The 27,711-nt window shown below is 53.2% G+C and overlaps 1 protein-coding gene and 2 non-coding genes across 3 annotated transcripts; 2 read left to right on the top strand and 1 right to left on the bottom strand.

The window, feature by feature from the left end:
• Window positions 1-727: 727 nt before the first annotated feature.
• On the top strand, window positions 728-23,518 carry Dhx37 (DEAH-box helicase 37). Its single transcript, XM_052755483.1, has 27 exons — window positions 728-920; window positions 3,227-3,396; window positions 4,059-4,171; window positions 5,340-5,679; window positions 6,570-6,718; window positions 7,628-7,720; window positions 8,484-8,580; window positions 9,694-9,807; window positions 10,879-10,980; window positions 11,122-11,236; window positions 12,037-12,132; window positions 12,369-12,451; window positions 13,549-13,693; window positions 14,440-14,516; window positions 14,730-14,962; window positions 16,152-16,263; window positions 17,826-17,932; window positions 18,020-18,208; window positions 18,399-18,523; window positions 18,616-18,732; window positions 19,812-19,984; window positions 20,893-21,007; window positions 21,125-21,262; window positions 21,422-21,516; window positions 21,601-21,674; window positions 22,150-22,247; window positions 22,381-23,518. Exons 1-27 carry the CDS (start codon window positions 818-820, stop codon window positions 22,461-22,463), a joined length of 3,456 nt encoding a protein of 1,151 aa, XP_052611443.1. The 5' UTR covers window positions 728-817; the 3' UTR covers window positions 22,464-23,518.
• A 2,592-nt stretch (window positions 23,519-26,110) lies between these two features.
• On the bottom strand, window positions 26,111-26,182 carry Trnaa-ugc (transfer RNA alanine (anticodon UGC)). Its single transcript has one exon. It is a non-coding gene; the product is annotated as a tRNA-Ala (tRNA).
• A 248-nt stretch (window positions 26,183-26,430) lies between these two features.
• Trnad-guc (transfer RNA aspartic acid (anticodon GUC)) lies at window positions 26,431-26,502 on the top strand. Its single transcript has one exon. It is a non-coding gene; the product is annotated as a tRNA-Asp (tRNA).
• The last annotated feature ends 1,209 nt before the right edge of the window (window positions 26,503-27,711 follow it).

Genomic DNA, 27,711 nt, shown 5'->3' with positions numbered 1-27,711 from the left:
TCCCCCCCCCCCCCCCTATTTTAGAGGCAAGGTCTCACTATATAGCTATGGCTGTTTTGGAATTTACTGTGTAGATATATATGTAGACCAGGATGGTCTTGAACTCACAGAGATCTGCTTACCTCTTGTCTTTTGAGTGCTGGCTGGGATTAAAGGCACATACTGGTGATATATATATATTCTTATTTATTTATTTTGGAGACAGGGTTTCTCTGTGAAACAGTCCCGGTTGTCCTGGAACTCACTCTGTAGACCAGGCTGGCCTCGAACTCACAAAGATCCGCCTGGGTCTGCCTCCCGAGTGCTGGGACTAAAGGCGTGCGCCACCACGCCTGGCATACTTTATGTTTGAGTGCGTGTGCACATTAGTGCAGTTCCCACGGGGGACAGAAGACAGGCACATGGAACTGGAGTTACAGGAGACTGTGAACTGTCTTATGGGTGCTGGGAACCGAACCCGGGTGCTCTGCAAGAGCAGCCACTGTTCTTAACCGCAAAGCCACCTCTTCAGCCCCCAATTAATATTATTATGCAGTTCAAAGGTCCTCAGATTCCACCCTGCAGGTCAGCTTGATCAGAACCTCAGGCTCCTCAAGCACGTCTAGGCTCGGGCCTCTTACGAAACAGGCCCCGCCCACAAGCAGAGTGCGCCCCGCCTCTTCCGCTACGCCCTCCCTTTCCGGATGCTCGGGACTCTAGCTCCGCCCCTCAGCCGCCGAGCTTCCGCTCTTGCGCGTGCGCAACCCGGAAGTCTCGCACATTGGTTCTAGTGCTCAGGGAGCTTCGCTGAGGGAGCCGCGCGCGTGCCGGAGGCGCCATGGGGAAGCTGCGCCGCCGCTACAACGTGAAGGGGCGGCTGCAGGCGGAAACGCGGCCCGCCAAGGGCCCCGAACCGCCCCCCGTGCGGCTGGAGCTCGAGGGTGAGGAGCCGGGGACCAGGAGGGTCGCTGGAGTGGGAGCCGGGTTCCACGTGACCCGAGCAGGGGGGCGTGACCGCCTGTCTGTACTGCGACGTGGGGAGGCTGGCGGGAGTTTGGTGCGCAGATGAGGTCTTTGCATCCATTCTCAGGCCTTCCATAATCATCTCCTTGCCAGAGACTCGTAAATCTGTGTTTCAGCCCAGACCTGTGAGCCGTGCGCCAGGCTGCTTACAATGCTTGGGTGCTGGGGCACTTGCGAGCCGCGGGAACACTGTTCTGGGCTCCGAGAGTAGTGAGGGCAGGATAGGAGATGGAAATCTCTGTCACTCCAGGCATGCCTAGTTACCCGGATCAGACGGGCACAGACGGGCAGAGAGACACTTTAAAAATGCATAGGCTATGGCAGGCATGCAGGTAGATAGTACAGAGAGAGAGCCAAAGGTGGGAGTGGGTGGTGTGCTGGGGAAGGCCTCCCATGGAAAGAGTGATGTCAGGTCCTTGAGGAGGCCTAGGTGGAGATGAAGGAGGAAACCCAGAGACTAGGGGACATCGGGATCTGTGGGTTGTGGGGAGATGATTGAGACTTTAAAGAGAGGGGAGGTTGACGCAGGAAGATCCCTACAAGTTTGAGACCAGCCTGGGTTACACAGTGAGACCCTGTCTTAACAAACAAAAGACTGTGTATGTGAGAATTGGCCTATAAACCTAGCACTAAGGAGGCTGAAGCAGGAGTGATGTGAATCTGAGGCCAGCTGGGCTTTGTAGCATGAACCAGGCCAGGTAGGGGTACAAAGTAGGATCCCATCTCAATCCCCGACCGGAGGAAGTAGGGAGCTAAGGGAGCATAGCAGAAGAGTGTAGGGTAATATTTAACAGTGGCATGTTAGTTGTGGCATTACAGAAAAGCGTTACAGCTTGAAGGATGATGGGGTAGGAGGCTGGCGTGGATGCTTGGTTCAGGGAGATGGTGTTTGGATTCTGGTGTATTCTGAAGGAGAGCTGGCTAGATTTGCTGATTGCCTGGGCTTGTGCCCAAGTACAGAGGTGACAAGAATGAGTCCCAGAATGGGCATTGGCCAGGTTGTTGGCGAAGGCAGATGTGGGCTGTTCAGGGGAGCCACATAAGCTCAGTTTTGGATGCGAGGGCTTGGGGGCTCAGAGTAGATGGAAACCCAGCAGCTATTGATTCAGCTGCTTGGGGCAGGCAAGTTCAGGGGCATAAACAATTTTCTGTATAGATGGTATTTATTTAAGTCTGACCTGGCTCAATCAATGTGAAGAGTCCAGCCGTGAAGGAGCTCTGGGAGGAGGGTCCTGACTTGGAACTCCTGAGAAGGACTTACCCTCCATCTCAGATACTGCCTGAGGTCCAGAAGGGAGGACTGGGCGTTGGTTGGAGTACTTGAGGACATAGCCACCAGGGTCAGGTTGGCCTAGGAGGAGAGTGAGCTGAAAAGCAATCCAGTAGACTCAAGTATGTCTTCCAGGGTCCTGAGACTAAACATATTCCCAGATGGAACTCCACCATCTGTTGGAGGAAGCCTCCTGAGGGTGCTCTTTGATCCCTTGGTTGGACCAGGAAGGTGGTGAATTTGTAGGAAAGGACATCAGAAAAGAATCTGGAAGTATGTGGTCTGCTGTGGTTGTTAAGGTTTGGGACCAGTCACCTCATACCTGGGCCTTTGTTTTCATATCTGTGAAATGGGACCTAACTTTTCCTCAGTGGAATCATACACCCCCTGGCTCTTAATTTAAAAGTAGATGTATGAGGTCTGTTGTGGTTGTTAAGGTTTGGATCCAGTCACCTCATACCTCGGTCTTTGTTTTCATATCTATGAAATGGAACCTAACTTTTCCTCGGTGGAATCGTACACCCCCTAGCTCTTAATTTAAAAGTAGATGTGGCACAGCCCACAGCTCAGTAGCCTACTTTTGAGCACACTTCAGGGTCTCATGTATCCCAGGCTAGCCTGTATAGTCAGAGGTGACTGAACTGGTCATCTCGCCTTCCCCTGTCAAGTGATTACAGAGGTGTGCCACCATGCTTGGTTTTATGTGGTACTGGAGTTGGAACCCGGGGTTCTGATCATGCTAGCCAGGTTCCCTACCACCTGAGCCACATCCCTCAGCCTCTATAGAACGTCATAGCTTGGTAATGATAACAGTTGTGACACACAGACTCAGAGATTCACAGGTGACGCAGACCACCTGCAGGAGGGGGTGACCTAACTTGATACTTGTCACGAATGAGCATCGAGGACACTCCATGACCTCCTGCACCCTAGTGAGACAGGCTGTCATTTCAGACAAGGATGTGTTGAAAGGAGTGGATGCCAGCAATGCGCTGGTGTTGCCGGGGAAGAGGAAGAAGAAGGCCAAGGCCCCGCCCCCATCAAAAAAACAGAGGAAGCCGCTGACGAAGAAGGAGAGGAAGGTGCTAGAGAAAGTCTTAGAGCAGAAGGAGAAGAAGAGCCAGGTACGCCTCGCCGTGGCCGGTCTGCCCCAACTCACCAGATCATGGGGCTCGGTGTCTCTCTCCCTCCATGTACTCTCTGCAGCAAAGATGTCTTGTAGGACTTTCCTGAAAGGAGGGGAGTGTTTTGTGTCTGTACAGTGACACGGTAGCCACTAGCTACGTGTGGCATCCAAGGCTCTGAGCATGCTGGCCTGATTTAAAAATCGTGACGTGTATATGAAGAGGTGTGTGTATAAAACGTACAATGTCAAAGTCAGTGAAGCCAAAACTGCCACAGCTCACACGGAGTGAAAGGAGTTATGCGGCCATGTGGGTAGTCTAGGGACTGGCCAAAAGAGTGATCGTGTCTATCTCCAGGTCAGCAAGGGGTGCCATGCTTTATTCAGTCTGGTTGCTGGGCATAGGGACAGCCCAGTGGTCACATCGCACGGTGCTCCAGAGCTGTGTCCCCTGACCCTGGATTTTGTAAGGCTGAAGGCAGAGCTAACCTGTCTGTCCTGAAGACCTCATAGCTGTGGGGTGACATCCTGCCCTACAGTTTAGAGTCCAGCATTAACTAAGCTGAGACCCCCTTCAAGCCTGGCCTCCTCCCAGGTGGAGGCCTGGGACCCAGTCGGCGGTCAGTAGCTGCCTGGTAGCTAATGTGCTCGTGCCTTTCCCAGCGTGCTGAACTGCTCCAGAAGCTGAGCAAAGTCCAAGTATCGGAGGCCGAAATGAGTCTGTTCTACACCACGGCCAAGCTGGGCACCGGGGACCGCATGTATCATACCAAAGAGTGAGTCACAGAGCCTGAGGGGGCTCACAGCTCAATTGTCTTGCCTGGGTGGGAGCGTGTGGAGGGTTATACATGCTGAATGCTCCTCTGGCAAAGGCTGTGCACCTGCCTGGCATCTTATATGTCCCAAGTAGGTCATATTTTCTCACCAGTCATGACCTTGACCCCATACCTCAAAGGCCCCACTTCCCATGAGGTTCTCTTGAGGTGCTTTGTGGTGACTGCTCAGCTCTGCACAGGTGACATCAAGAATTCAGAGGCTTCACATGGAAAGCCCACTTCCCACCTGGGCTTGACCATTACAACCGGCGGGGGGGCCACCCCAAGCTGGTATTCCTGCAGGGCAGCACACCCCAGACCAACATGCATGCATAAATACACACACACACACACACACCACTGTAGCTGGAGATTTCTCCAGTCCTGCTGGGGCCCACAGCCACTCAGACCCAAGTAAACACACAGAGACTTCTATTACTTATAAACTGTATGGCCATGGCAGGCTTCTTGCTATCTAGTTCTTATATCTTAAATTAACCCATTTCTATTAATCTCTAAGTTGCCACGTGGCTTGTGGCTTACCGGTACTTTACATCTTACTTCTCATGGTGGCGGCTGGCCGTATCTTCTGACTCAGCCTTCCACTTCCCAGAATTCTCCTCTCTCCTGTCCTGCCTATACTATACTTCCTGCCTGGCTACTGGCCAGTCAGCGTTTTATTTATCGATCGATCAGAGCAACGCATTCACGGCATACAGAGCCGTATCCACCAAGATATCCCACCACCCCACAGCTGCTCTGTTCAGAGCACTGCCCCAGCCTCATGGGACCTGAGGTAGAGCAAGGAGCAAAATACTCCCATCCCTTTGGAAGACACGAGTGTTCATTAGCCAAATACTCAAATACGCTGCACCAGAAAACTAAGCCAAAAGGTAAGGCAGAGACAAGGGGGCATCGAGGAAAGGGACTGGCATCTGGGACTGAGCCCAGTGACGCACAGTCTCCTTGGTAGGTGACTTTGAGCAGACACGTGAGTGTGACAACCTGCAGGAAGTGTGTCTCAGAGTAGGAACAGCCAGTGCAAAGGGCCTGGGGTCGATGGGGTATGGCCTCTGACCCTAGCCATGTCAGACGTCCTAAGGTCCCTGACTGAAGCATGCTCTCCCAGGAGGAAGCCTGACCAGCCAGCAACCCAAGGCCAGGAGAAAGTCAGTAGCCTTGGTGGGGCCCACCGGAAGCGCCGCAGGTCTTCATCAACAGAGGAAGAATCTGAGTCTTCAGGGGATTCGGAGACTGACGAGGCCACAGCTGAGCAACCTGGGGGCAGCACAGAGACGAACGCAGCATGTCTGCCACCTGCTCCCTCTGGGGCCGAGAGCCCTGCCCCCACCCCCGTGCCCCCTCCATCTGCGACCTCCGCACCTGCAAAGTCGCCAGCCTCTGCTCCACCTCCACCCCTGGCCAAGCCTGCCATCTTCATCCCTGTCAACCGCACCCCGGAAATACAGGTGTGTTCTTCTCGTTGTGGTTAGAGACACAGGGTGGTGGGATATCTTGGTGGAGAGGAGCCTCTGTCTACTTCTAGGAAGGAGGACATGGTCATGCCTACCTTGTGGGGCTCTGGGTATGGCAGTGTTTCTAGGGCCCAGGCTGTTGCTTCTCCCCAGCCATTCAGTACCAGCTAGCTGTGCCTTTTATTTTAATTTATTTAATTTTTTATTTTAGGGGGCGTTCGAGACAGGGTTTCTCTATGTGATAACCCTGACTGTCCCGGAACTCGCTCTGTAGACCAGGCTGGCCTCGAACTCACAGAGATCGGCCTGCCTCTGCCTCCTGAGTGCTGGGATTAAAGGTGCGTACGCTACTGCTGGGTGGTGGCGGCGGCGGCGGCGGCGGCGGCGGCGGCGGCGGCGGCGGCGGCGGCGCAGCACACCTTTAATCCCAGCACTCGGGAGGCAGAGCCAGGCGGATCTCTGTGAGTTCGAGGCCAGCCTGGTCTACAGAGCGAGTTCCAGGACAGGCTCCAAAGCTACACAGAGAAACCCTGTCTCAATAAAAAAGAGAGATGCATGCTCAACCAACACCGGGCTATTTTATTGATTAAAAGACAATTTTTAAATTTTATTTTATATGTTTTGTGTGCTTGTATGTATGTACACCACATATGTCCCTGTAGAGGTCAGATAAGGCCATTGGTTCCCCTGGGACTGGACTTTTAGATGGTGGTTGTAAGCTGCCATGTGACTGCCGGAAATGGAATCCAGGTCCTCCGCAAGAGCAGCCAGTGCTCTTAACCACCCAGCCATCTCTTTGGCCCCTGGCTGTCCGTTTTAGACACTGCACCATGCAGGACCTGCTGTTCTGCAGCCCCTCCCTCTAGTTGTGATTTCTCCCCCAGGAAGAGCGGCTCAAACTCCCGATCCTAGCTGAAGAGCAAGCCATCATGGAGGCGGTGGCAGAGCACCCCATTGTTATTGTGTGTGGCGAGACCGGCAGCGGGAAGACGACACAGGTGCCCCAGTTTCTCTACGAAGCAGGCTACAGCAGGTGGGGCTGGGCCACGGATGTCCCTCTACTCCCTGGGGACAGTGGACACTTAGGTTCCAAAAACCGCTGAGGGCCTGAGCTCCAGTAGACACGATCTTGGCTCTACTGTGTGACTTTAGACAGATTGCCAGCCTCTCGGGGCCTGTTGTCATCTGTGAAATGGGGATGGCGACACCAAACTCAGTGGCCATGTGGCTTCAGTGACTGAAGCACTGCAGTGTCAGGCACGTGGAGTAATGTGTTTCCTAGTGTTACTGTGGCACCCCGTGAGCCTCTTGGGACCACTGTGTGTCAGGTCACTGCTGTCAGTAACTCACGCTCACCACTGTGGCCTGTCCGCTTGGCACATGGCATCGAGCAGAGGGATTAGTGTGTAGGATGGTCAGAGGGCCAGACTCCTCTAAGAGTGCGGTCTGGGTGAGCCACCCAAGCTGAGGGGAATCCTCTCACAAGTGCATTATGCAGTCTGTGCACGTGGAATCTTTTCTTGCCGGGTTCTGTACACTCAGTGTGATTTTCTGTACCCTGCCACCGACCTCAACTCACTATGAAGTTAATTCAGTTGGCAGAAAAGTTGCCAAGGTGCTGTGGAATTCTAATATTCCCTTCAGCTGGGCCTCCACTCCGTCAGCATCACAGGGTGTGTTTGTCGTGCAGGAGTGCCACGCAGCAATGAACTTCCTCACCCTCACAGTATCCCTTAGAGACGTGTCCCAGCCGTGTACCAGGTTCTGCTGGGTCTCCATTGGTGCTGTGAAATGTGGGCGGCCTCCTGGCTGTTCTGTGGCTGTGCTGACACTGGGCGATGTTTGTACCCTGTGCCGTGGGTTTCCTCTTCAGTGACTAGTGACCCTGGAGTGAGGGTGACTCCAGGACAGACAGGCATGGCTAACGTGTCTTCTTCCCCAGCGAGGACAGCATCATCGGCGTCACTGAACCCCGCCGAGTTGCTGCCGTAGCCATGTCCCAGCGGGTGGCCAAGGAGATGAATCTGTCACAGCGGTGAGGCCCTGATTCCTGGGGGGGAGGTGGGGGCGTATAGGGGCTCTTTTCAGTCTTGCTGGAAGGAGGGTACAGGTGGGAGTCATTTTTGCCTCACCCCAGGGATGGTCCGGCAGAGTCCTCTTAACCTGCTGAGGCAGGCGCTGTGGAGCAGGGAAGGGACCTGCTGGGCACCCAGCACTTGTCAAGGGGCAGTGTATCTGTAGGACCCTGGCTGTAAACAAGGGGCCGCCAGCTAATGAGCCAGGGTATAAGGTCACGTAAACCCAGAATTCTGATTGTAAAACCCTCTGCTGGCGACTTGCATTTCTTTACACTGTGGGGCTGGGAATGGAATTTAGGGCCTACATGTTCTAGGCAGCCACCAAGCTCCTCCCCCAACCCTAAACTTTTAACTTTTTCATGTAAAATGTTTACCTGTCCACAAATAGAGACAGTAAGGAACCCCAGATACCTTAGGTACTTGGTCAGTAGCTGCCACCTGTGCCCAGCCCTGAACCATCTTGTCAGTGTGTGGCTCTGGGAGTGAAGACCTGCTTGTCTCCCAGTGAGCTCTGCCATGCTCTGTCCTGGATCTGCAGTGCGTGGTGACTTGACTCTGCTTATCACCCAATCTTGCCCTCGTCCTTGGCCCCAGAAATCAGAGCTTGGGATGAGCATGTCTGGGGAGGGTCCTCCCATCTCCCTGGAAGGGACAGTGTTGCCAAAGCTGCCTGTAGCTCTGGAGATGTCACTAGCCCTGAGATGAATCTTCTCCCCACAGGGTTGTCTCCTACCAGATCCGCTACGAAGGGAACGTGACAGAAGAAACGAAGATCAAGTTCATGACGGACGGTGTGCTGCTCAAAGAGATCCAGAAGGTAGGTCCCCTCTCCGGTCTCACCCAGGACACGCAATGGTGGAGTATAGTGTCACCTGGCGTCATCACCACTATGCCTGCCACGGGTGATGTTGAGCAGGTCCGTTCTTGGAGCTTCAGTTATTGCTCAGTGTGCCGGTGCCTCATAGAATCGTTTGCAAGCAGAAGTTGTCAGTAACAGAGGGCACAGGATCAGCGTGAGCAGAGAGGGCATGGGGCGAGTGAGCAACGTTCCTCTGCACACTCACTTTTCCTAGAGGGACTGGGGATGTGACTCAGTTGGTAGAGAGCTTGCCTAGCATGCATGAAGCCCTGGGTTCCAGCCCTGGCACCACAGGAAAAAAACAAAACAAAACAAAACAAAACACCTGTCATTCCAGCACTTAAGACAGTAGTCCTCAGCCTTTCTAACCCTGTGACCCTTTAATATAGTTTCTCATGTTGTGGTGACCCCCAACCATACAATTAGTTAGTTGCTACTTAATAACTGTAAATTTGCTTCTGTTATGAGCTGTAATGTAAATATCTCTGTGTTTTCAGATGGTCTTAGGTGACTCCTATGATAGGGTCATTCGACCCAAAGGGGTCATGACCCACAGGTTGAGAACTGATAACTTAGGAGCTAGAGGCAGGAGAATTAGAAGTTTAAAGTCATTCTTGGTCACATAGTTCAAAGCTAACCTGGGATAGCTAACCTGTCAAAAGAAAGTAAGGTAGAGAAAGACAAAAATTTATTTATTTTTTGAGACAAGGTTTTGCTGTGTAGCCCTGGCTGTCCTGGAACTCAGTCTGTAGACCAGGCTGGCCTTGAACTCAGAGATCCACCTGCCTCTGCCTCCCAAGTGCTGGCATTAAAGGCATGCACCACCCTACCCTCCAACAGGAAACTTTTTTAAAAAATGAAGAGAAAAAGGAGAATTTGCAGTGTGCAGTAGCAGCTTGGCTTCTGGCCATGCACAATGGCTGCGGGCAGTCAGGATGCCCAGCTGCTTCTCCCATGGGCCGCTAGGAGTTTCTGAAGGAGTGGAAACAGTCTGGAATTTGGTTACGTGGTTCAGTGCCTGTGATTATGGGGGTTTGGTGGCACTCTGATGTAGCTTCTCCATCCCCTCAGGACTTCCTGCTGCTGAAATACAAGGTTGTGATCATCGATGAAGCCCATGAGCGGAGCGTCTACACAGACATCCTTCTCGGCCTCCTGTCCCGCATTGTGGCTCTCCGAACCAAGGTTTGTGGAGAGTACACAGGGAGGGCAGACTAAGGCCACCTTGTCAGGGGCTTGGGCTGGGAGGGGTCCCAGAAGACACAACCAGTGCCAGGCTGTATCATTCTGTGCTGCCTCTACTAACTCACAGGTCCTGATCCAATGTCATGTGTAGTGAGTGACCTCTTCACAACCAAGAGGCTCAGGTACTAGGTTAAGGCTAGGAAGGCCGCGCTGGAGCCAGCTAAAGGGTACCCTCAGAGCTTCAGGCTCTGTTGGTTCATGGGGCTGCTGGGTTGAGCCCTCTGCTCCTCGGGCCTCCTCCTCCCTCCCTGAGCTTACTCCTATTTCCAGCTCTGTGCTCAGACAGTGAATGTGAGGGACCGGCTTTGGGGACATGCTATCTGAAGGGAACTTGATGAGCCACCCTGTTTCTGTCCTTCAACAGACCAGCTCAGTGGAGAGGTGGGTGTTCTGGGAGTGCCATGTACCCAGCCACATTAAAGGCACTGGGGATGGACAGTGACCAGGAAAGGGTGATCTATCATTCCTGCCCTCCCGGAGTCACCCTTCGGCCAGGGTGGCAGGCAGTAGGCAAATTCAGGATCTGTGAACTAGAGGTAGATAAAGAGGCAGGCAGTGAGTACCAGGGAGGCCTAAGGGCCAGTGACAATCTCCTCAAAATGTGGCCTGGGAGTGAAAGTGACTATAAGCAGGATGAGAGTTCCCTGCTCAGAGACATCCACCTGCCTCTGCATCCAGCCAGTTCTAGAATATTGTATGTCCCTCCAGAAAGAAACTCTGGCTCCCACGGCTGACCCCCCACCCCCATCCCAGTGCTGACCCCATCCCTCACTTGACTGTCTCATGAAGGTGGAATCCTGCCACGGCCCCTTTAGCTGGCTTCATGTTCAGGGCTCCGGCCCTGTGTCACCTGCAGAACCCCAGTGCACAGGCTCCCTGTGACTGTTTGTTTCTCCTGGGGGCAACCTGAGGAATGCAGTTGCTGGTTATATGTAACCATGGGGCCGAGTGGTACATAATTCCACGTGCACAGTCTGTGCTGTGCCTGAGTCACCAAACTGACTTCCACAGAGGCACCTGCCCCTTAAGCTGCTCATCATGTCTGCCACACTTCGGGTAGAGGACTTCACCCAGAACCAGCGGCTCTTCACCACACCTCCCCCAGTCATCAAGGTAAGATTTGGGTAAGCCCCTGCTGGCTTCCACCTGACCTTGATATGTGAGAACTGGCAGTCTTAGGGGTCGGTTCAGAGGTGGTCATGGAGAGGAGGCCCCGAGCTGCAGCATTCCTGTACCTTTGTGGACCTGTCACAGGTTGAATCCAGGCAGTTTCCTGTGACGGTACATTTTAACAAGCGGACCCCATTGGATGACTACAGTGGCGAGTGCTTCCGGAAGGTCTGCAAGATCCACCGGATGTTGCCTGCAGGTGAGGCCTGATGGGACTGGCACACCCCTCTCTCAGTGAAGACTCGGGGTTGCCTTCCATCCTCCGACAGCACAGGGCACGGTCAAACCACAGTGGCATGATGACTATTCCCAAGCCCCAGGCCCCCCCCCCCACGCGTCCCCCTCCCCCCACGCCCCCTCTCCCCGCATACACACATATCTAAGGAGGAAGTGGGAGTGTAGAAGCTTCCTCTCGAAAAGGGCAAGTGTGCCGGGCAGTGGTGGCGTGCGCCTTTCATCCCAGCACTCAGGAGGCAGAGGCAGGTGGATCTCTGTGAGTTCAAGGACAGCCTGGTCTATAAAACAAGTTCTAGGGTGCTGGAGAGATGGCTCAGCGGTTAAGAGCACTGGCTGCTCTTCTAGAGGTCCTGAGTTCAATTCCCAGCTACCACACGGTGGCTCACAACCATCTGTAATGAGATCTGGTGCCCTCTTCTGACCTGTAAGCATGCATGTAGGCAGAACACTGTATCCATAATAAATAAATAAATCTTTAAAAAAAAAAAAAAAAAAAACAAGTTCTAGGGCAGGCTGTGACACAGAGAAACCCTGTTTCAAAAAAAAAAAAAAACAAACAAGAGACAAGCATGGACGGCCTCTGTCCCTTAGAGTCTGTTGTGTGGCAGCCTGTCAGGTGCCCCTCACCGTTCTGCTGGTCTAGGGAAATTGGCCCCCTCCTACCCAGTACCTGTTTCCCTGGCTCCTGGTTCTCCCAGCCTCTCAGCAGGCACTCCTTGCAAGGATAAGTTTGCCAAATGGCTAGCTGGGTTCTCTCTGCAGGTGGCATCCTGGTGTTCCTCACAGGACAGGCTGAGGTGCATGCACTCTGCCGCCGCCTCAGGAAGGCCTTCCCCACCCGTTGCTCCCAGCCACAAGGTAACTGGCCCGTGGTCCTCGTCAAAGCGCTCCACCCCTACCCCTGGGCCTGGCGGCTGGTGCCCTGGTTGGGATGCCAGCCTCCACCTCGGTGTCCTTGAGGAGAGCCTGTACTTTTGTGCCCCCGGAATAATACGCTCATCATTGCAGCAGCTCTGCTGTGGGTGGCAAGGGTAAAGTGCCAGCTGCCCGCGTTGGCCACAGGAGTCTCCTCCCACCTTCTTCCCCCTTTGCAGAAAAGGAAGAGGGAAAGGACTCGGCAGAAGGGATGCGGAGGTTTAAGAAGTCCCGGACAAGGGCCAAGAAGGCCCAGGCCATGGTACGTGGAGGCCTGTGGAGCCCTGTGCTGTCCAGTTGCCTGCTTCATGGAACTGTGTGGGTTACGTGTCACTAGAACGGAATGAAAGTCTATTTCATTTAAGGTGGCTGGGGCCATGCTGCTCCAGCCCCGTTCCACAGCACAGAGTCTGGGGGTGGCCATGGAGGGTGCAAGTGCATTATGATTTACAACACAGGGCCTGCCTGGGCAGATCCTGGAGCATCTATAGAGCCATGACTGCTTGCTGAGGTCAGGAGATCTGCTGTCTGAAGCTGGGGGTAGGCCAGGGGAGAGGCCACCCCAGGCACCCTGCTACCTGGATGCAGTGTCAGTGGTGTGGCTGCTCGATTGTGGCTACTCGCACAGCCTTGTGGGATGACCCCATGCTTATATCTAATTTATTTATTTGTTTACTTATTCAGACAGAATGTCATGATGTAACCCTGGCAGGCCTGGAACTTGCTATGTAGACCAGGCCAGCCTTGAAGTCACTGAGATCAACTTATCTCTGCCTCTAGAATACTGGGTTTAAAGATGTGTACTACCACACCTAATTCATACCTAATTTTTTTTTTATTAATTAATTTATTATATATACAGTGTTCTGCTTGCATATATGGCTGCAGGCCAGAAGAGGGCACCAGATCTCATTACAGATGATAGTGAGCCACCATGTGATTGCTGGGAATTGAACTCAGGACCTTTGGAAGAGCAGTCAGTGCTCTTAATCTCTGAGCCATCTCTCCAGCCCTCATACCTAATTTTTAAAAGAAATATTTCTTTAGATTGATTTTATGTGCATGAGTTTTTGCTGTGTGTATGTATGTATACACCATGTTCATGCCTGGTGCATGGGGAGATCGGAAGAGGGAGTCAGATACTCTGGAACTAGAATAGAGATGGTTGTGAGCTACCATGTGGGTGCTGGGAGTCAAACTCAGGTCCTCTTTAAGAATAAGTGCTGTGAATCTTTAATCTGGGAAACTGAGGCAGAGATTATTGTCCACTGACCTCACCTTGTAGGTCCCTGTGAGGAGATGCCCTCTGTGTTCACACCTAGGTTGCCTGACCCCATGGTGTTGACATGTCCTCCCCAGGCATTGCCCCAGATCAACCTGGACAGTTACTCTGTACTGCCAGCAGGCGAAGCCGATGAGGACAGGGAGGCAGAGATGGACGACGACGAGGAGGCCCTGGGCTCCGACTTGGATCTGGACCTGGGTGACAGTGAGGCAAACGAAGGTGTGTGGCTGGGCAAAGCGCTACCCTCGGGCTCATTGCTTTTTGATCTCAGCATGGGTCTGCTGAGCCCTACTGCTTGATGGGCCGTCTTGGCCCTGGGACCAGAAGTATCTAAGTCCCATCTTCACACATGTGACCAAACACATCCTGGCTCCTGCTGGTATGTGAGCACAGAGAGTGGGCCTTTCTGATAGCTTTGTCCACGGGGTCTCCTGAGGTCCTAATACTTGTCTTGGTAGTGTCGGGGTCACCATCCCTAGGCTGGCCTTTCCTGAGCTGACCCAGACCTCATGCAACAGGGAAGGGGTCTAGAGTCTTTTTCGTATGTTGGTGGGACAGTTCCTTGTTGTCCAGCTTGGGCGAGGTATGAGAGCACACACCTGTGGTCCCAGATGCTCAGAAGGCTGGCTTGAACCCAGCATAGGCTGTGTATCACCTATGGATTCTGTGTCCAGAAAGGGCTCCCTCCATACAAGTATAGCCTGCCACACTGCCCAGACACACACGTGGGGCCAGCTTGCTCTCAGAGGATGATGCCATGGGGCAGGCATCACAGGCCCATGCTGGGCAGTAGTAACAACATTCAGGGGCTTCCTAGTACTGTATCTGAACATGAGCCCTTAAACTTGGGGCTGGGATTGGGTCTCTCAGTTGGGGGAGGGGGGCAGGTAGCTGCCAGACAGAGGCAGTCCTATGCCTGTGGCATCTGTCCAACCTGGACTCCAGTGTCCCATGCTTGGCCGCAGGTGAGCAGCCAGATGCCTCCCTGCCCCTTCACGTGCTCCCACTCTACTCTTTGCTGGCCCCGGAGAAGCAGGCACAGGTAATGTGACAGCTCTGGAGAGCATTGAGACGGGGTGGGTCAGGCCTCGGGTGCTTTTCCATCTATTTATAAAACTGGCCAGTCCCTGATAGTGGAGGGAGCCATAGAAACCACACCTGATGGTTGAGCTTGGTGGACAGCAGTGACTCTTGTCCACTGGTCGTCTCAGGTTTTCACCAGATCTGTTATCTTGCCCACCCACCCCCTCCCCAGGTCTTCAAACCTCCTCCAGAGGGGACAAGGCTGTGCGTCGTGGCCACCAATGTGGCCGAAACATCCCTTACCATCCCCGGCATCAAGTATGTGGTGGACTGTGGGAAAGTTAAAAAACGCCATTACGACCGAGTCACGGGCGTGTCCTCCTTCCGTGTCACCTGGGTCTCCCAGGCATCCGCTGACCAGCGGGCTGGTCGTGCAGGCCGGACAGAGCCAGGCCACTGTTATAGGTAGGCCACTTGTTCCTGCAATGTGGGCATTGAGAAGCAGAACTGCCGCTGCCCTCTGCAGTGAGAGGGCCCTGTGTCCTCAGGAGTGTCACAGCCCTTCCCACACTGCTGGCTGCTTTACCCTGCCCTGGCTGCTGTTTGTGATCGGTGGTCCACAGCCAGTTCAGGAGTAATCTGCTTTCTAAAACACTTTCATAGTTGGGAAGCTGTCACCACCATTGAGGCAGTACTCCTGTGAGTGGTCACTCCGTGTGGACACCCCCATGAGCTGTTACCTTTTGTCAGGCTCCACCACCCAGTGTGATGAGTTTTCGGGGTCATCTTGACATGCTTCTCCTGGTGACTGAGTCACTTTCCACTGTCTTCTTGTCCCATGGTTACTGTCCATCTCTGCTGCACATTTTTCCTGTTGTAAACACACATGCCCCTGTGGTTTTTTTTTTTTTGGTTTTTTTTTTTGGTTTTTCGAGACAGGGTTTCTCTGTGTAGCTTTGCGCCTTTCCTGGAACTCACTTGGTAGCCCAGGCTGGCCTCGAACTCACAGAGATCCGCCTGGCTCTGCCTCCCGAGTGCTGGGATTAAAGGCGTGCGCCACCACCGCCCGGTGCCCCTGTGTTTTATGTCTGTGCTTATCCGTGGCCCTGTGGAGCTCTAGGCTTAACGCTTAATAGTGGAGGAAGCAGCAGCCGCTAGCCAGGGGCCCTGGTTCTCATCTCCCACCTTCGCCCCATTGTTTGTGTGCAGATGCCTGAGGCAGGCTCTCCTGTCACTGGCTCTGGGTCTGTGTTTTCCTCAGGCAGGTGCCCTTAGCCTCTTCGGGCACTGTCTGCCTCTTTGCCTTTTCGGGAACTGTCTGTTCAGACCTTTCCTCAGTTCTCAGTTAGGCTCTGTGTGTCTGCTGATGGTTTGGTGGGCTCTTCTGAGTCCGGGAGCTGGGTCCTCATCATTACGTCCCCGTCAATGTTTCTCCTAATGATGTCACTTTGAGCAGCTCTATTGCTGTTCTTCCAGTACCATTTTAGTTTGCAGAAGGGACAGGTTAGAAAATACAAGGGAATACAGTCAGGGTAGCTGGAGGTGGGACTCACTGCCACTGCTGAGGCAAGGACCTGGCCCTGTGAGTGGCAGCCATGGCTGGGCCCAGCGGTGTGGTTGACTTTCTTTGTGGTCCCTACTCCCCCCGACTTAGGCTGTATTCCTCAGCTGTTTTCGGGGACTTTGAGCAGTTTCCTCCCCCGGAGATCACTCGCAGACCAGTGGAGGACTTGATCCTGCAGATGAAAGCCCTCAACATTGAGAAGGTTAGTCTGTGCAGTAACCTCTCTTCTGCCTTCCCCGTCTGTCCATCATCCCCGAGCTGCGCCTGCCAGGGAAACCAAAGGAAGTGGTATCCCCAGGTTTGTCAGAAGGTGCCCTTGGGGACAGAGACTTATGGACAGCCAGGTCTCACACTGCTTATGGGCACTCCGAGGTGTCCTGCTGATCCCTGGATGTTGTCTTCCCTGGCATGGTCCTCAGACGGAGTTGGGGGTTCCTGTCCCCACTCCAGGACAGAGTAATCCAGCGAAGAAGGTCAGCTTATGCTGCATGCCGTGCCCTAGCCCTGTCACATGACAGCCAGACACCACTTAATAGAGAAGGAAACCAAGGCAGGGAAGAGACAGCCTCTGTTCAAGAATACATTTCGGAAGTGTCTAAAAAGGCATCTGGTCCTGGTCCTATCCCAGAACTCAGACTATACTCTCGATTGGTCTAGGGAGATGGCTTAGCGGGTAAAGGGACCTGCTACCAAGCCTGATGACTTAGGATTCAAGGAACCACGTGGTGGAAGGAGAGAACCAACTCCTGCATGTTCTCTGTTCTCCACACTTGCTCAATAGCACACGTGCACCCACATGCACATACAAATAAATTTAAAACCCCCCAAAAAAATTTTAAAATAAAGGATATACCCTTGTCTGGGGATGTAGTTTGATTGGTTGAATGCTTGCCTTAAACATACAAAGGAATGCCGGGCGGTGGTGGCGCACGCCTTTTATCCCAGCACTTGGGAGACAGAGCCAGGTGGATCTCTGTGAGTTCAAGACCAGCCTGGTCTACAGAGTGAGTTCCAGGACAGCCAGGGCTGTTACACAGAGAAACTCTGTCTCAAAAAAAAGACTGTACCCTCACTGCATGCAGTGGCACAGACCTATGCCCTCTTCTTGAGATGAGTTCTAGTAAAAAATTCTGTCCCTTTAAGGAGGGAGTGGGAATCCCCAGTGATTTTTTTTTTTTTCCTTTGTTACAAACAACCAACTCAGAGTTAAGAAAACTCAAATACTTTAGGTCATCACTGAGAACTTGACATTCATTCCTCTGGACACGGTTTTGTTTTTCAAGCATAATACCATAATTGTAAGGCTGTTTTTCTAAGTATTTTATGATGATTTGTATGTTGTTGCTTTTTTTTTTTTTTCTTTTCGAGACAGGGTTTCTCTGTGTAGCTTTGCGCCTTTCCTGGAACTCAGGCTGGCCTCGAACTCACAGAGATCTGCCTGGCTCTGCCTCCCGAGTGCTGGGATTAAAGGTGTGCACCACCACAGCCTGGCATGTTGTTGCTTTTAAACTCCTAGATTTTAGTCAACAAGGATCACCCCTGGCACACAGTAGGTTTAATTTGGGGTCATCTTAATACACGAACCTGGAGAGATCTTGACAACTTCCTGAGCACTCAGGACCCATGTCCCAATTAGCATGACCCATGGCCTGGAGACAAGCTGGAGGGAAGAGGGACCAGTACCTGGTACAGCTGGTGTGACTTGATGGGGCCTTGCTTCTCTGCGTCACTCTGCCCCTCTCCTACCTTCCTTCCTGTACCCAGGTCATCAACTTCCCGTTCCCCACACCTCCGTCCGTGGAGGCCCTGATTGCTGCCGAGGAGCTGCTGATTGCGCTGGGGGCCCTGCAGGCACCTCAGAAAGACGAGAGGTAGGAGGGCGAGGGGGACCCAAGCATGTACAGAGCCTCCCAAGTGCAGGCTCCCTGGCTCCTACCCACTGTGACTCTTGTCCCCAGAATGAAGAAGCTGCAGATGTCACAGCTGAGCTGCCCCATCACCGCACTGGGACGGACCATGTCCACCTTCCCTGTGGCACCCCGCTATGCCAAGATGCTAGCACTGAGCCAGCAGCACGGCTGCCTGCCCTACACCATTGCCATTGTGGCTGCCATGACTGTGCGTGAGCTCTTTGAGGAGCTGGACAGGTGGGTTGGTGACAGCCTGGTCCCTCGGAGCCCTCTGTGCTCTCTTTGATGTCACTGGTGGCCTGGAGAGCCTGAGCTGCTAGATCTGAAAGAAAGGGTGAAGCGGGAGGGTCTGGAGACGCTCGCTGATGGTCAGAGGGTCCCTGAGGGCAGTTGGCTGAAGCCCCGCGGGCCATGTGTGTGTTTACAGACCAGCTGCCAGTGAAGAGGAGCTTGCAGAGCTGAAGGGCCGTCGAGCCCGGGTGGCCCAGATGAAGAGGACCTGGGCCGGGCAAGGGGCATCTCTGAAGCTTGGGGACCTCATGGTGCTGCTGGGTTGGTGCCACCTCTAGGGCATGAAGGAGGGTGATTGGAAGCTTGGAGTGGGTTGGAGCCAACCAGTGAGAACACCCTACCCTGCCCCACAGGTGCTGTGGGAGCCTGTGAGTACGCCGGCTGCTCACCCCAGTTTTGCCATGCTAACGGACTGCGCTACAAGGCCATGCTAGAGATCCGGCGCCTGCGTGGCCAGCTGACCACCGCAGGTACAGCCTAGGCGACAGTATGGGCAGACCGCTGGTCCCCACTCTGCACATGCTTGGGTTTGGTGTGATGGAGACTCAACACTTGCTCATTTGTCTGCCCGTTAAGATGGACTCATAACCCCAAGTCAACTCCAAGTACCCTTAGACAGGATCCCTTGCACACTCACCCAGAAGGCTGTCCCTCAGGCTTCTGCCCCTTGGCCACACCCCTCGGTCCTCTTCCCTGTTCCAGCCAGGCTCTTTCTTCCCTCCCACATGTCCCGAGTTCTGGCCTCGTGGGTGCAAGATTCATACTCCTCTTAGCCACAGGTGGCTCCTGTCAACAGCATCTAGGACTCAAGGAGTGTCCCCACATTATGATACAGGGTGGTCACTGGGTTCAGGTGGCGTCTGTACAGCCTCCTCCATCTCAAAGGCTAATTGGAAACTCAGTGCTATTCTAGCAGCTCCAGGCTTCTTGGACCAGTGGCTGTTCTCCAGCCCACACTTGCCCAGTAGCAGGGCGTCACTGGGGCCTGCTATCCTGTCCACTGTCATACTTAGGCAGCCTTATCCTCAGAGGCAACAGCCTGAAATTGTGGACAACCACTAATGACAGGTGGTCGTATGGGGCCACAGGTCTCTGCAGGCCACCTTTTAGCAGATGGCACAGATAAGGCTGAGGTTCCTGTAACTATCCTACCACCTGGGAGCCTGTCCCTTGGCAGGGCTTTGCAAGCATAAGAATCTAGGCTGGGCCGGGCGGTGGTGGCGCACGCCTTTAATCCCAGCACTCGGGAGGCAGAGCCAGGTGGATCTCTGTGAGTTCGAGGCCAGCCTGGGCTACCAAGTGAGTTCCAGGAAAGGCGCAAAGCTACACAGAGAAACCCTGTCTCGAAAAACCAAAAAAACAAAAGAAAAAAAAAAAAAAAAGAATCTAGGCTGTGGCCTTGGAAGGGCTCTGGGCTGAGCCACTGTTGACCTGTGCATCAGAATCGGGCACTATGTGGGCAGGGCCTGGGTGTTGGGTGATTTCCTGAAGGCCTGGCAGACCTCCTCTGACCTTTACTTCACACACATCTTTCTCACCCTCCTCCCAGTCAACGCAGTGTGCCCTGAGGCTGGGCTCTTCCTGGACCCCAAAATGCAGCCACCTACTGAGAGCCAGGTGACCTACCTGCGGCAGATCATGGCAGCTGGCCTGGGTGACCACCTGGCCCGCCGGGTTCAGAACGAGGATCTGCTAGACCCCAAGTGGAGGAATGCCTACAAGGTGGGACCCAGGCCTCATGACCTCTGGGGGAGCCCCAGCAAAGAGCAAGTGGGGGCTGTTGTTGTTAGTTGAGGGTTAGGGTGTCCCCCTCAGCTTCAAGGTTACTTTCTAGAGATGCATTTACACCATAAAGTCAACCCCCTGACTTTACTGTGTTCAGCATGGTAGCATCAGTACAGTCAACTGAGACGCTTTTCTCTGCCCTAGAGAAACCCGAGCCTTCTTTCTACCCACCGCCCAGTGTCTCTGGCTTTTCCTGTACTAACCAGTTCTCTAGGAGGTGCTTGGTGTGCTGGGGCTACCCCCATTCCCCAGCACTGTATTTCTGGGGTCCGTCCACACCAGGGCCTCACCTTCTGTTTTTGAAACAGGTTGATCTTCCTGCCTCAGCCCTCCAAGTGCTAGGATTCCAGGCTATGCCCACACACAGAGATTGCATTTTACTTTGTGTGTGTGTGTGTGTGTGTGTGTGTGTGTGTGTGTGTGTGTGTGTGTGTTGTGGTGCACATGGAAATCGAAGGATTTCAGAAATCCTTTTTCTCCTTCCCCCATGTGGGTCCCAGGGAATGAACTCATATTCCCGAGCTTGGTGGCAGGGGCCTTTATTCACTGAGCCATCGCACTGGGCCCTAGCCCTCTGTCTGTTTTAGTGTGGGGCACACATATACAGGCAGACATCCAACAGGTCATCGGGCTTGCATGGCACGTGTTTTTGTTCGTTCAGTCCTCTTCCCAGCCCCATGCTTCAGCTCTGTTGATGGCCAAGGAGCAGTGCATCCTGGGTAGTACCTGGTCATTGGCTTTCTGGCTTGATGGTTGGATCCTGAAGGTTAGACTTGAAGGGCCAGGAGAGCTCGGAGAGCTCAGACTTTTCTCTGACCTGAGCCTCCATCCCCGTCTCTCTGCAGACCCCTCTCCTAGATGACCCTGTCTTCATCCATCCCAGCTCTGTGCTCTTCAGAGAGCTGCCCGAGTTTGTGGTCTACCAGGAAATCGTGGAGACTACCAAAATGTACATGAAAGGTACTGTGTAGTGGCCCGGACTCAAGTCACAGGGTGATATCAGTGGGCCCTGAGGAGCACCCTGTCTGTCCTAGAGAGCATGGGAGACCTCTTGACTGTGCCCTCTCCTGGCCTCAGGTGTCTCCACCGTGGAAATCCAGTGGATCCCATCCCTGCTGCCTTCCTATTGCCAGTTCGATGCACCCCTGGAGGAGCCAGCCCCTGCTTACTGTCCAGAGTCAGGACGAGTGCTGTGCCACCGGACTAGTGTGTTCTGTGAGTTGGGGCCACTTCCTTGGTGGTCCAGCCACCCTCAGCCCATACCCTGCTCTTGGACATGTGCCTGAGGATGTCACCCTAGCCCTCCTGTTCCTCTGATGAGCTTGGGAGGATGGGAGTGACATGGTCTCTTTATCACATATTCCCATCCTCCAGACCGCGTGGGCTGGCCACTCCCTGCCGTCCAGGTGGACTTTCCTGAAGGCATTGACCGCTACAAGCACTTTGCACGGTTTCTGCTGGAGGGACAGGTAGGTGCTGGGGCTACCTGCAGCCTGTTTCCTAGGTGTCATGAACTGCAAGTCCCACTCACCCAGCCCGTGCTCTCTCACCAGGTCTTCCGCAAGCTGGTTTCATTCAAGAGCTGCCTACTGTCTAGCCCCAGCACCATGCTGAAGACTTGGGCCAGGTACAACAGTGTATGCCGAGACTGTCAAGGCAGGCGGTGGCAGAGAGGCTCTTATGGGGGTTCCTTTGTCAGTCATGTATGCTGGGGATGTGACAACTATAGGAGCCCCCTCGTTCTGGAGTTATCAGTGAGCTTAGCACATTTCAGCCATCTGAAAGATGCAGGAACCCCTGCACCTCTGCCCAGCACTCTGCCTACCTGTCTCTCTCCTAGTGGCTACATCATTCCAATCTTGCCTCTTCCTCTTTTCTGTGTCCCCTCCTTATTATATGGGCCCCAGTCTTGGTGGTAGGGCCCAACTTAGTCCTGTGTACCCTCATGATAAGGAACATCTGTGTACCCTAAGGGGCTGGTTGGACATGAGTAGGGAGGGGTGCCGGTAAACCCTATATGCTACAAGAGGCTTTCTGGGCAGAGTGACAGGTCCCACCAGCTGTCCACTCTTCTGGGTCTAGTCAGCTGCCCCTGTCCACAGGTTGCAACCCAGGACAGAGAGCCTATTGAGAGCCCTGGTGGCTGAGAAGGCAGACTCCCGTGATGCCCTGCTGGCTGCGTGGAAGAAAAGCCCCAGATGTGAGTTGTGACCAGGCTGGGGTGGGGGGATGTTGCTCAGTGGAAGGACCTAACCATCCATGGGCCATGGTGGTGTGTCCAGCCAAGCAAGTCCCTGGCCTGGCACTCTAACCCTGGCCACCTCTTCCCACAGACCTGCTGGCTGAATACTGTGAGTGGCTCCCAAAGGCTATGCACGCCGACATTGAGAAGAGCTGGCCCCCCATCACTGACTGATGACCACATACTCAGCTACATAGTCAGCCGCCTCCTAGGCTGACACCAGGAGACATGCTGCGGCCCTGGAAGCCCAGTTCAGAGCCAAGCTCGCTGCTGCCCTGACCATGGGTGCCTTCTTTGTGACTGTCCGACAAGATAGGGTTTGTCTGTCTTCAGGTGACATTAGCGCCTGTGGATGTACAGGGCTACACTGGGACAGGAAAGTGGACTGTTCCCCCGGTGCACCTGCCCAGCCTCGTAGCATCTTGGGCAGGAGGTGCTGTGACTTCTGTGATCCAGGGACTTTTCCTGAAAGGTTGGCCCCAGTGAGGGATGACTGTCACCCCAGAGCCCTGTTCCACACAGGTGGACAGGTGGAGGAGACCGGTTGTAAGGGTCCTGTCTGGCATCCAGAGACAGCAAGTTCTGTGGTTTTTGTTTTTGTTTTTGTTTTTATTTCTGTGTAGTCCTGGCTGTCCTGGAACTCGCTCTGTAGATCAGGCTGGCCTCGAACTCACAGAGCCTGTCTCTGCTTCTCCAGTGCTGGGATTAAAGGCATGTGCCACCACCGCCTGGCATGAAATGGACAGTTTTCAAAAGATGAAATGGAAGTGGGCAACAACAGACAAAACAGCAAAATATTCAGCCAGGATTTATGAGGTGGTCAAGACGGCACTGGCTGCTCTCCCAGAGGACCTGGGTTCGATTCCCAGCACCTACATGGTGACTAACAACCACTTGTAACTCCGGTTCCAGAAGATCCAATTCCTTCTTCTGGTCTGTCCAAGCACACACACTGTGCACAGATAAACACATAAATAAAAGTAAAACCCAACCTCGTGAGCCGTCAGAGAAATGCCAATCAAAACTACATGAGAGGTTGGAGAGATAGCCCAGCGGTTAAGAGCACTTGCTGCTTTCTCAGAGGACCTGGGTTTGGTTCTCAGCTCCCCCGTGGCTGTTCATAGCCATCTGTAACTCCCGTTCTAAGGGATCTCATTGATTCTGTCTTCTGGTTCCTCAGGTACACACATGTGTAAAATAAAAATAAATCTTAACCACAGGAGATTTCACCCCAGTCAAATGGCATTGTAGGTAAAAATAGCAAATGAGCCAGGTGTGTTAGTGCGCACCTTTAATCCCAGCACTGGGGGGCAGAGGGAGGTGGGTGGATCTCAGATTTCCAGCATAGCCTAGGCCAACTGGAGTTCTTGCACACACCAATACTGGGAAAGGAAACCAGTCTAGCCACTGTGGAAATCAATATGGAGGCATCTCAGAACGCTGCAAAGATCTACCTTAAGATCCAGCAATGCCACTGCTGGGTATTTACCAGAGGACTCCAAGGCACAGCATCACAGACACTAAGCTGTTACAAGCAGCCGGGTTCCCATCCAGGTGGAGAATGGGTAAAGAAAATGGTTTATGTAAGACGGGGATTTCTTTCACCATTAAGGAAAACCAGAACTGGAGATTATCCTACTAAGCAGATTAAGCCAACCGCAGAAAGACAGATTTTCTCCTATTTGTGCGCCCTGGACTTTATAAATACATAAAACCATACATCCTATAGGTGTCGTGAAAGCAGACTGGGGAGCAAAGGGGATTAACAGAAGGAGAGGATGCTGGGAAAGGGGTCCTTCCCAAAACATAGGCTATAGGCTGTGTGAAGATTACCCTATGAAACCCAGTGTAATTTTTTTTTTAAGTGTGTGTGTGTTGGGAGGCGGGGTAAGTCCCAGGTATTGGTTTTGAGGCAGGGTTTCATATAGCTCTGGCTGGCCCCAGATTCCTAGAAAATGACTGCCTCTGTCTCCCAGGTCCTGGGAAGGGGACTTGGGTCAGTTGTTGGTCCTGGCAATTTCCTTTATCCAGTGAGTCAGCTTGAAGGCCCTGGTTTCATATTTTTTTAATTTCGAAGCAGGGTCTCTCATGTAGCCCAGCCTGGCCTTGAGCACACTGTAGCTAGCTGGCCTTGAACTCATAATCCTCCTGCCTCCACCTCCCAAGAGCTAGGGTAACAGGTGTGTGCCACCACACTTGGCTCAGATCACCTTGTACCAATGGATCTTCCTGTCTCTATCTTCCAGGTGGTAAGGGAAGTGTGCTAGCACTGCTGGCCAGGACCATTTTCCCTTGAGGTTGGAGACTAACTCCTGGCCTCCTGGGGTACCTCACCGAATTCACCCCTTGAATCACCCTGCTTTATCCAGGAGTGTTCCCAAGCTGTTAGAGAGGCAGTTAGGAGACCTGGTCCTCCTACCTCCATGAATAAACAAATCTTTTCCCAAACCTGCTCCAGTGATCAGCATTCAGGTGGTTATAGAGGCTTTTCCTGCTAACAGGAGAGATGCTCACCCTCTCAACCAGGCAGGAAAGTAATAGTTCCCAGTGCACTTAGAAGTTAAAGCACCAAGGACTGGCGTGGTAGCCCAGGGTACCAACCCCAGTGCCACATAAGCCAGACTGGGGTAGTTCACACCTGTAACCTTATCCTTGGTGAGGATAAAGAATTTAAGGATCAAGGCAGTCAATCCCCGAGGCTGGTGAGCAGAGAGGGAACCAGGAGCCCCTCCACGTGTGCTAATGAGAAAGCATCTCAGCCCAGGCTAGCCTCAAACGCTCCTCGGGTGCTGGAATGACAGGCATCCGCCACCATGCCTGGCTTAATCCAATGCTAGCTATTGTGTATTCTTGGTAAGCGCTCTACAAACAGCTACACCCCAGCCATCAAATAATATGTTTAAGTAGACGTTGTCCAGCCCACGGGCGCTGTTCCGTGTAGGCATCCACGCTGTCGAAGTAGAGGGTAGAAAGTCGGGAGTGCTACACGTGAGTGACAAGCCTCTAAGTGGCAGAACAAACCTAAAGGGGATGACTATACAAAGCATGCCCCCCGCCCCCGAGTTAGGCAATGTTACAGAATCGGCCAGTTTAACAAGCCCCACCTCACCCCGCTGCACCTCCAGCGCCAGCCTGCAAAACTTCACGTGACCGCCAGAAGGCGCCTTTAAAACACTGGTGATATAGAACCAAGTCCCTGTCCTCCGGCCTTCCGGGGGCTTCCAAACCTTAGTTCCACCTGGTTCTGTCCCCATCCATTAAAGTCCAGACACCGGGCAGCTTTCTGGCCCTTTCATCCCAAAGCTCTCGCTCCGCGCTCAGGGAATGAGCGCCCACCGACTCCGGTTCATGCAGATCTCGTGGGTGTCCCCGCAGTTCTGTGCGTCCTTATGAAACATCCCTAGGGTTCCTTAGTGTTAGCCTCGAGCTGGAATTTGAGTTCCCGAAGGGCTGAGACTCTGCGTGGTCTTGGCAAGGTTACTGGGCTGCTTGACAATCTGGTTAGACGCACGATGGGTGTACACTACGCGGCAATAGGCATTCAGGAGCTGCCCGTTACAGAACCTCCTTGGAAAGGCAATGTTTTCCTCCTGCTCCATTCACAAGTAACTACGCGAGTTGGCTTACAAACGTAGATTCCCGCCACCCGCGCAAAGCCTCTCCGTAGGGTCCTTCCTGGGGCACCGACTCTTCACTTGATGCGGACGAAGGCCTTGATCTCTAGTGTTGCTTTCTGATCTGTTTTACTAGAGGGGTTTTAAAAAAAAAAAGAAAGAAAGAAAGAAAAAAAAAAGAAAGAAAGAAAAAAAGAAAAAAAAAAGTGGAGATGCCGGGGATTGAACCCGGGGCCTCATACATGCAAAGCATGCGCTCTACCACTGAGCTACATCCCCTAGTTGTGGGGCGGGCTTTCCGGAATGGTGATAGCAATCAAGCATTGCCGCTGTAAAGTCTTCCATCTCGGCTGGTGACGTTGGCGTCACGAACTGAGGTCTCAGAAGGGAGGAAAAGAGAGAGGGAAAGAACCAGGGGAGGGATAGAGCAGGAGAGAAGGAATATGGATGGGAGAAGAAACCCGGTACCTGCCACTGTGCGTTACTTGTCTATAGCCACTTGTCTGGAGAGACCCTGGTATGGTTCGTCCTCGTTAGTATAGTGGTGAGTATCCCCGCCTGTCACGCGGGAGACCGGGGTTCGATTCCCCGACGGGGAGACCAGACAAAGGATTTTGCGTTTTTAGAAATCCTGAGATTCCTGCACCATGGGTCTGAGCAACAGGGTCTTAGGGAACTCCTGCATGATGGATCTGAGCAATAGGGTCTCGGGGAACTACCATCATCAACCGGATCCTTATGCCATCTTGTGCCCAACCTTACCCTCTACTGCCCTGAATTTTACAGGGACTTCCCTCCTCCCCCCGAGTTCACTTGGGGTGGCGCATGTGAGCATGGCTAAGGAGGAGGTCCGGCCACTGGGCGTCTGGTTAACGCCAACTCCCAAGCCTGCCGACAGGGCTGCCTCTGCAAAGAGACCCCATCCTCCGTTTCCTCCCTTTTCTTCCCCACCTTACTCCGTTTTTGTCGTGAAGATCTGTTTTATTTATTTTTACTGCTTTATTTGTAAAAGCCAAGCGCTGTAAAAGCACGCGCTGAGAAGCGTAAAGCAGGTGCCCACTGCTCAGCAGGGTTTGGTTTTTTAATTCCTCTTTGGCCTGTAACCACGCCTTCAACTCCAGGAGCAATTCTCCTGCCTCAGCCTTCCCAGGGCTTAGCTTACAAAACTTCATCTCCTCCACTCCCATTTCTTTGTTTTTTATTATTTATTTATTTATTTATTTATTTAGAGACAAGACTTTATGTACCCAAACTGATTTTTGTTTTACATTTATTTTATTTTGTGTTTTGCCTGCGTGTATGTATGCACACTGCGGACATGCCTGCTGTTCGGAGATGTCCGTCGAAGGGTCAGATCCCCTGAAACTGGAGTTGATGATTGCGGGCCACCTTGTGGGTGCTGGGAACCGAGCCAGCCTGCACTAATAAGCGAGGTGAAGGCTATCCTGGGCAACTTGGTAAGACTGTCTCAAACTAAAGGTCTGGGTGCAGAGTGTTTGCCCGCCAGTGAGGTGGGGGCGGGGCGGGAATAGGATTCCCGAAGGGAGCAAGACCTCCTGTTTCTTCTCCATCATCCCCATACGCGACAACTGAACCCGGTCTCAGCCCTGTGCAGGAAAACCCAGCGTGCGGATGGATAGGTACACTGTAGCCTGGCTGCGTGACCTCCAGAGCTGCCAAGCCATGACAAAACCCCAAAGGCTGGGAGCGTTAAACAACAGAAAGGTAAATCCTCCGGAACTAGAGGCTGCAAGCCCAAGGCAGTCTCTCTCTCTCTCTCTCTCTCTCTCTCTCTCTCTCTCTCTCTC

The sequence above is a fragment of the Peromyscus californicus genome, unplaced genomic scaffold (genome assembly GCF_007827085.1).
Source record: "Peromyscus californicus insignis strain IS unplaced genomic scaffold, ASM782708v3 Scaffold_2__1_contigs__length_46816999, whole genome shotgun sequence".
Classification (NCBI taxonomy): domain Eukaryota; kingdom Metazoa; phylum Chordata; class Mammalia; order Rodentia; family Cricetidae; genus Peromyscus; species Peromyscus californicus.
The sequence above is the reverse complement of the archived record's forward strand: the minus strand, read 5'-3'. Positions and strand labels throughout refer to the sequence as shown.

What these genes read in the sequence shown, in the direction of transcription:
- Dhx37 (XM_052755483.1), top strand. Translation starts at nt 818, where the DNA reads ATGGGGAAGCTGCGCCGCCGCTACAACGTGAAGGGGCGGCTGCAGGCG. An exon ending in CCGTTGCTCCCAGCCACAAG is followed by an intron (nt 12,133 to 12,368) that starts GTAACTGGCCCG and finishes CCCCCTTTGCAG; the next exon opens with AAAAGGAAGAGGGAAAGGAC. An exon ending in AAGCCCTCAACATTGAGAAG is followed by an intron (nt 16,264 to 17,825) that starts GTTAGTCTGTGC and finishes TCCTGTACCCAG; the next exon opens with GTCATCAACTTCCCGTTCCC.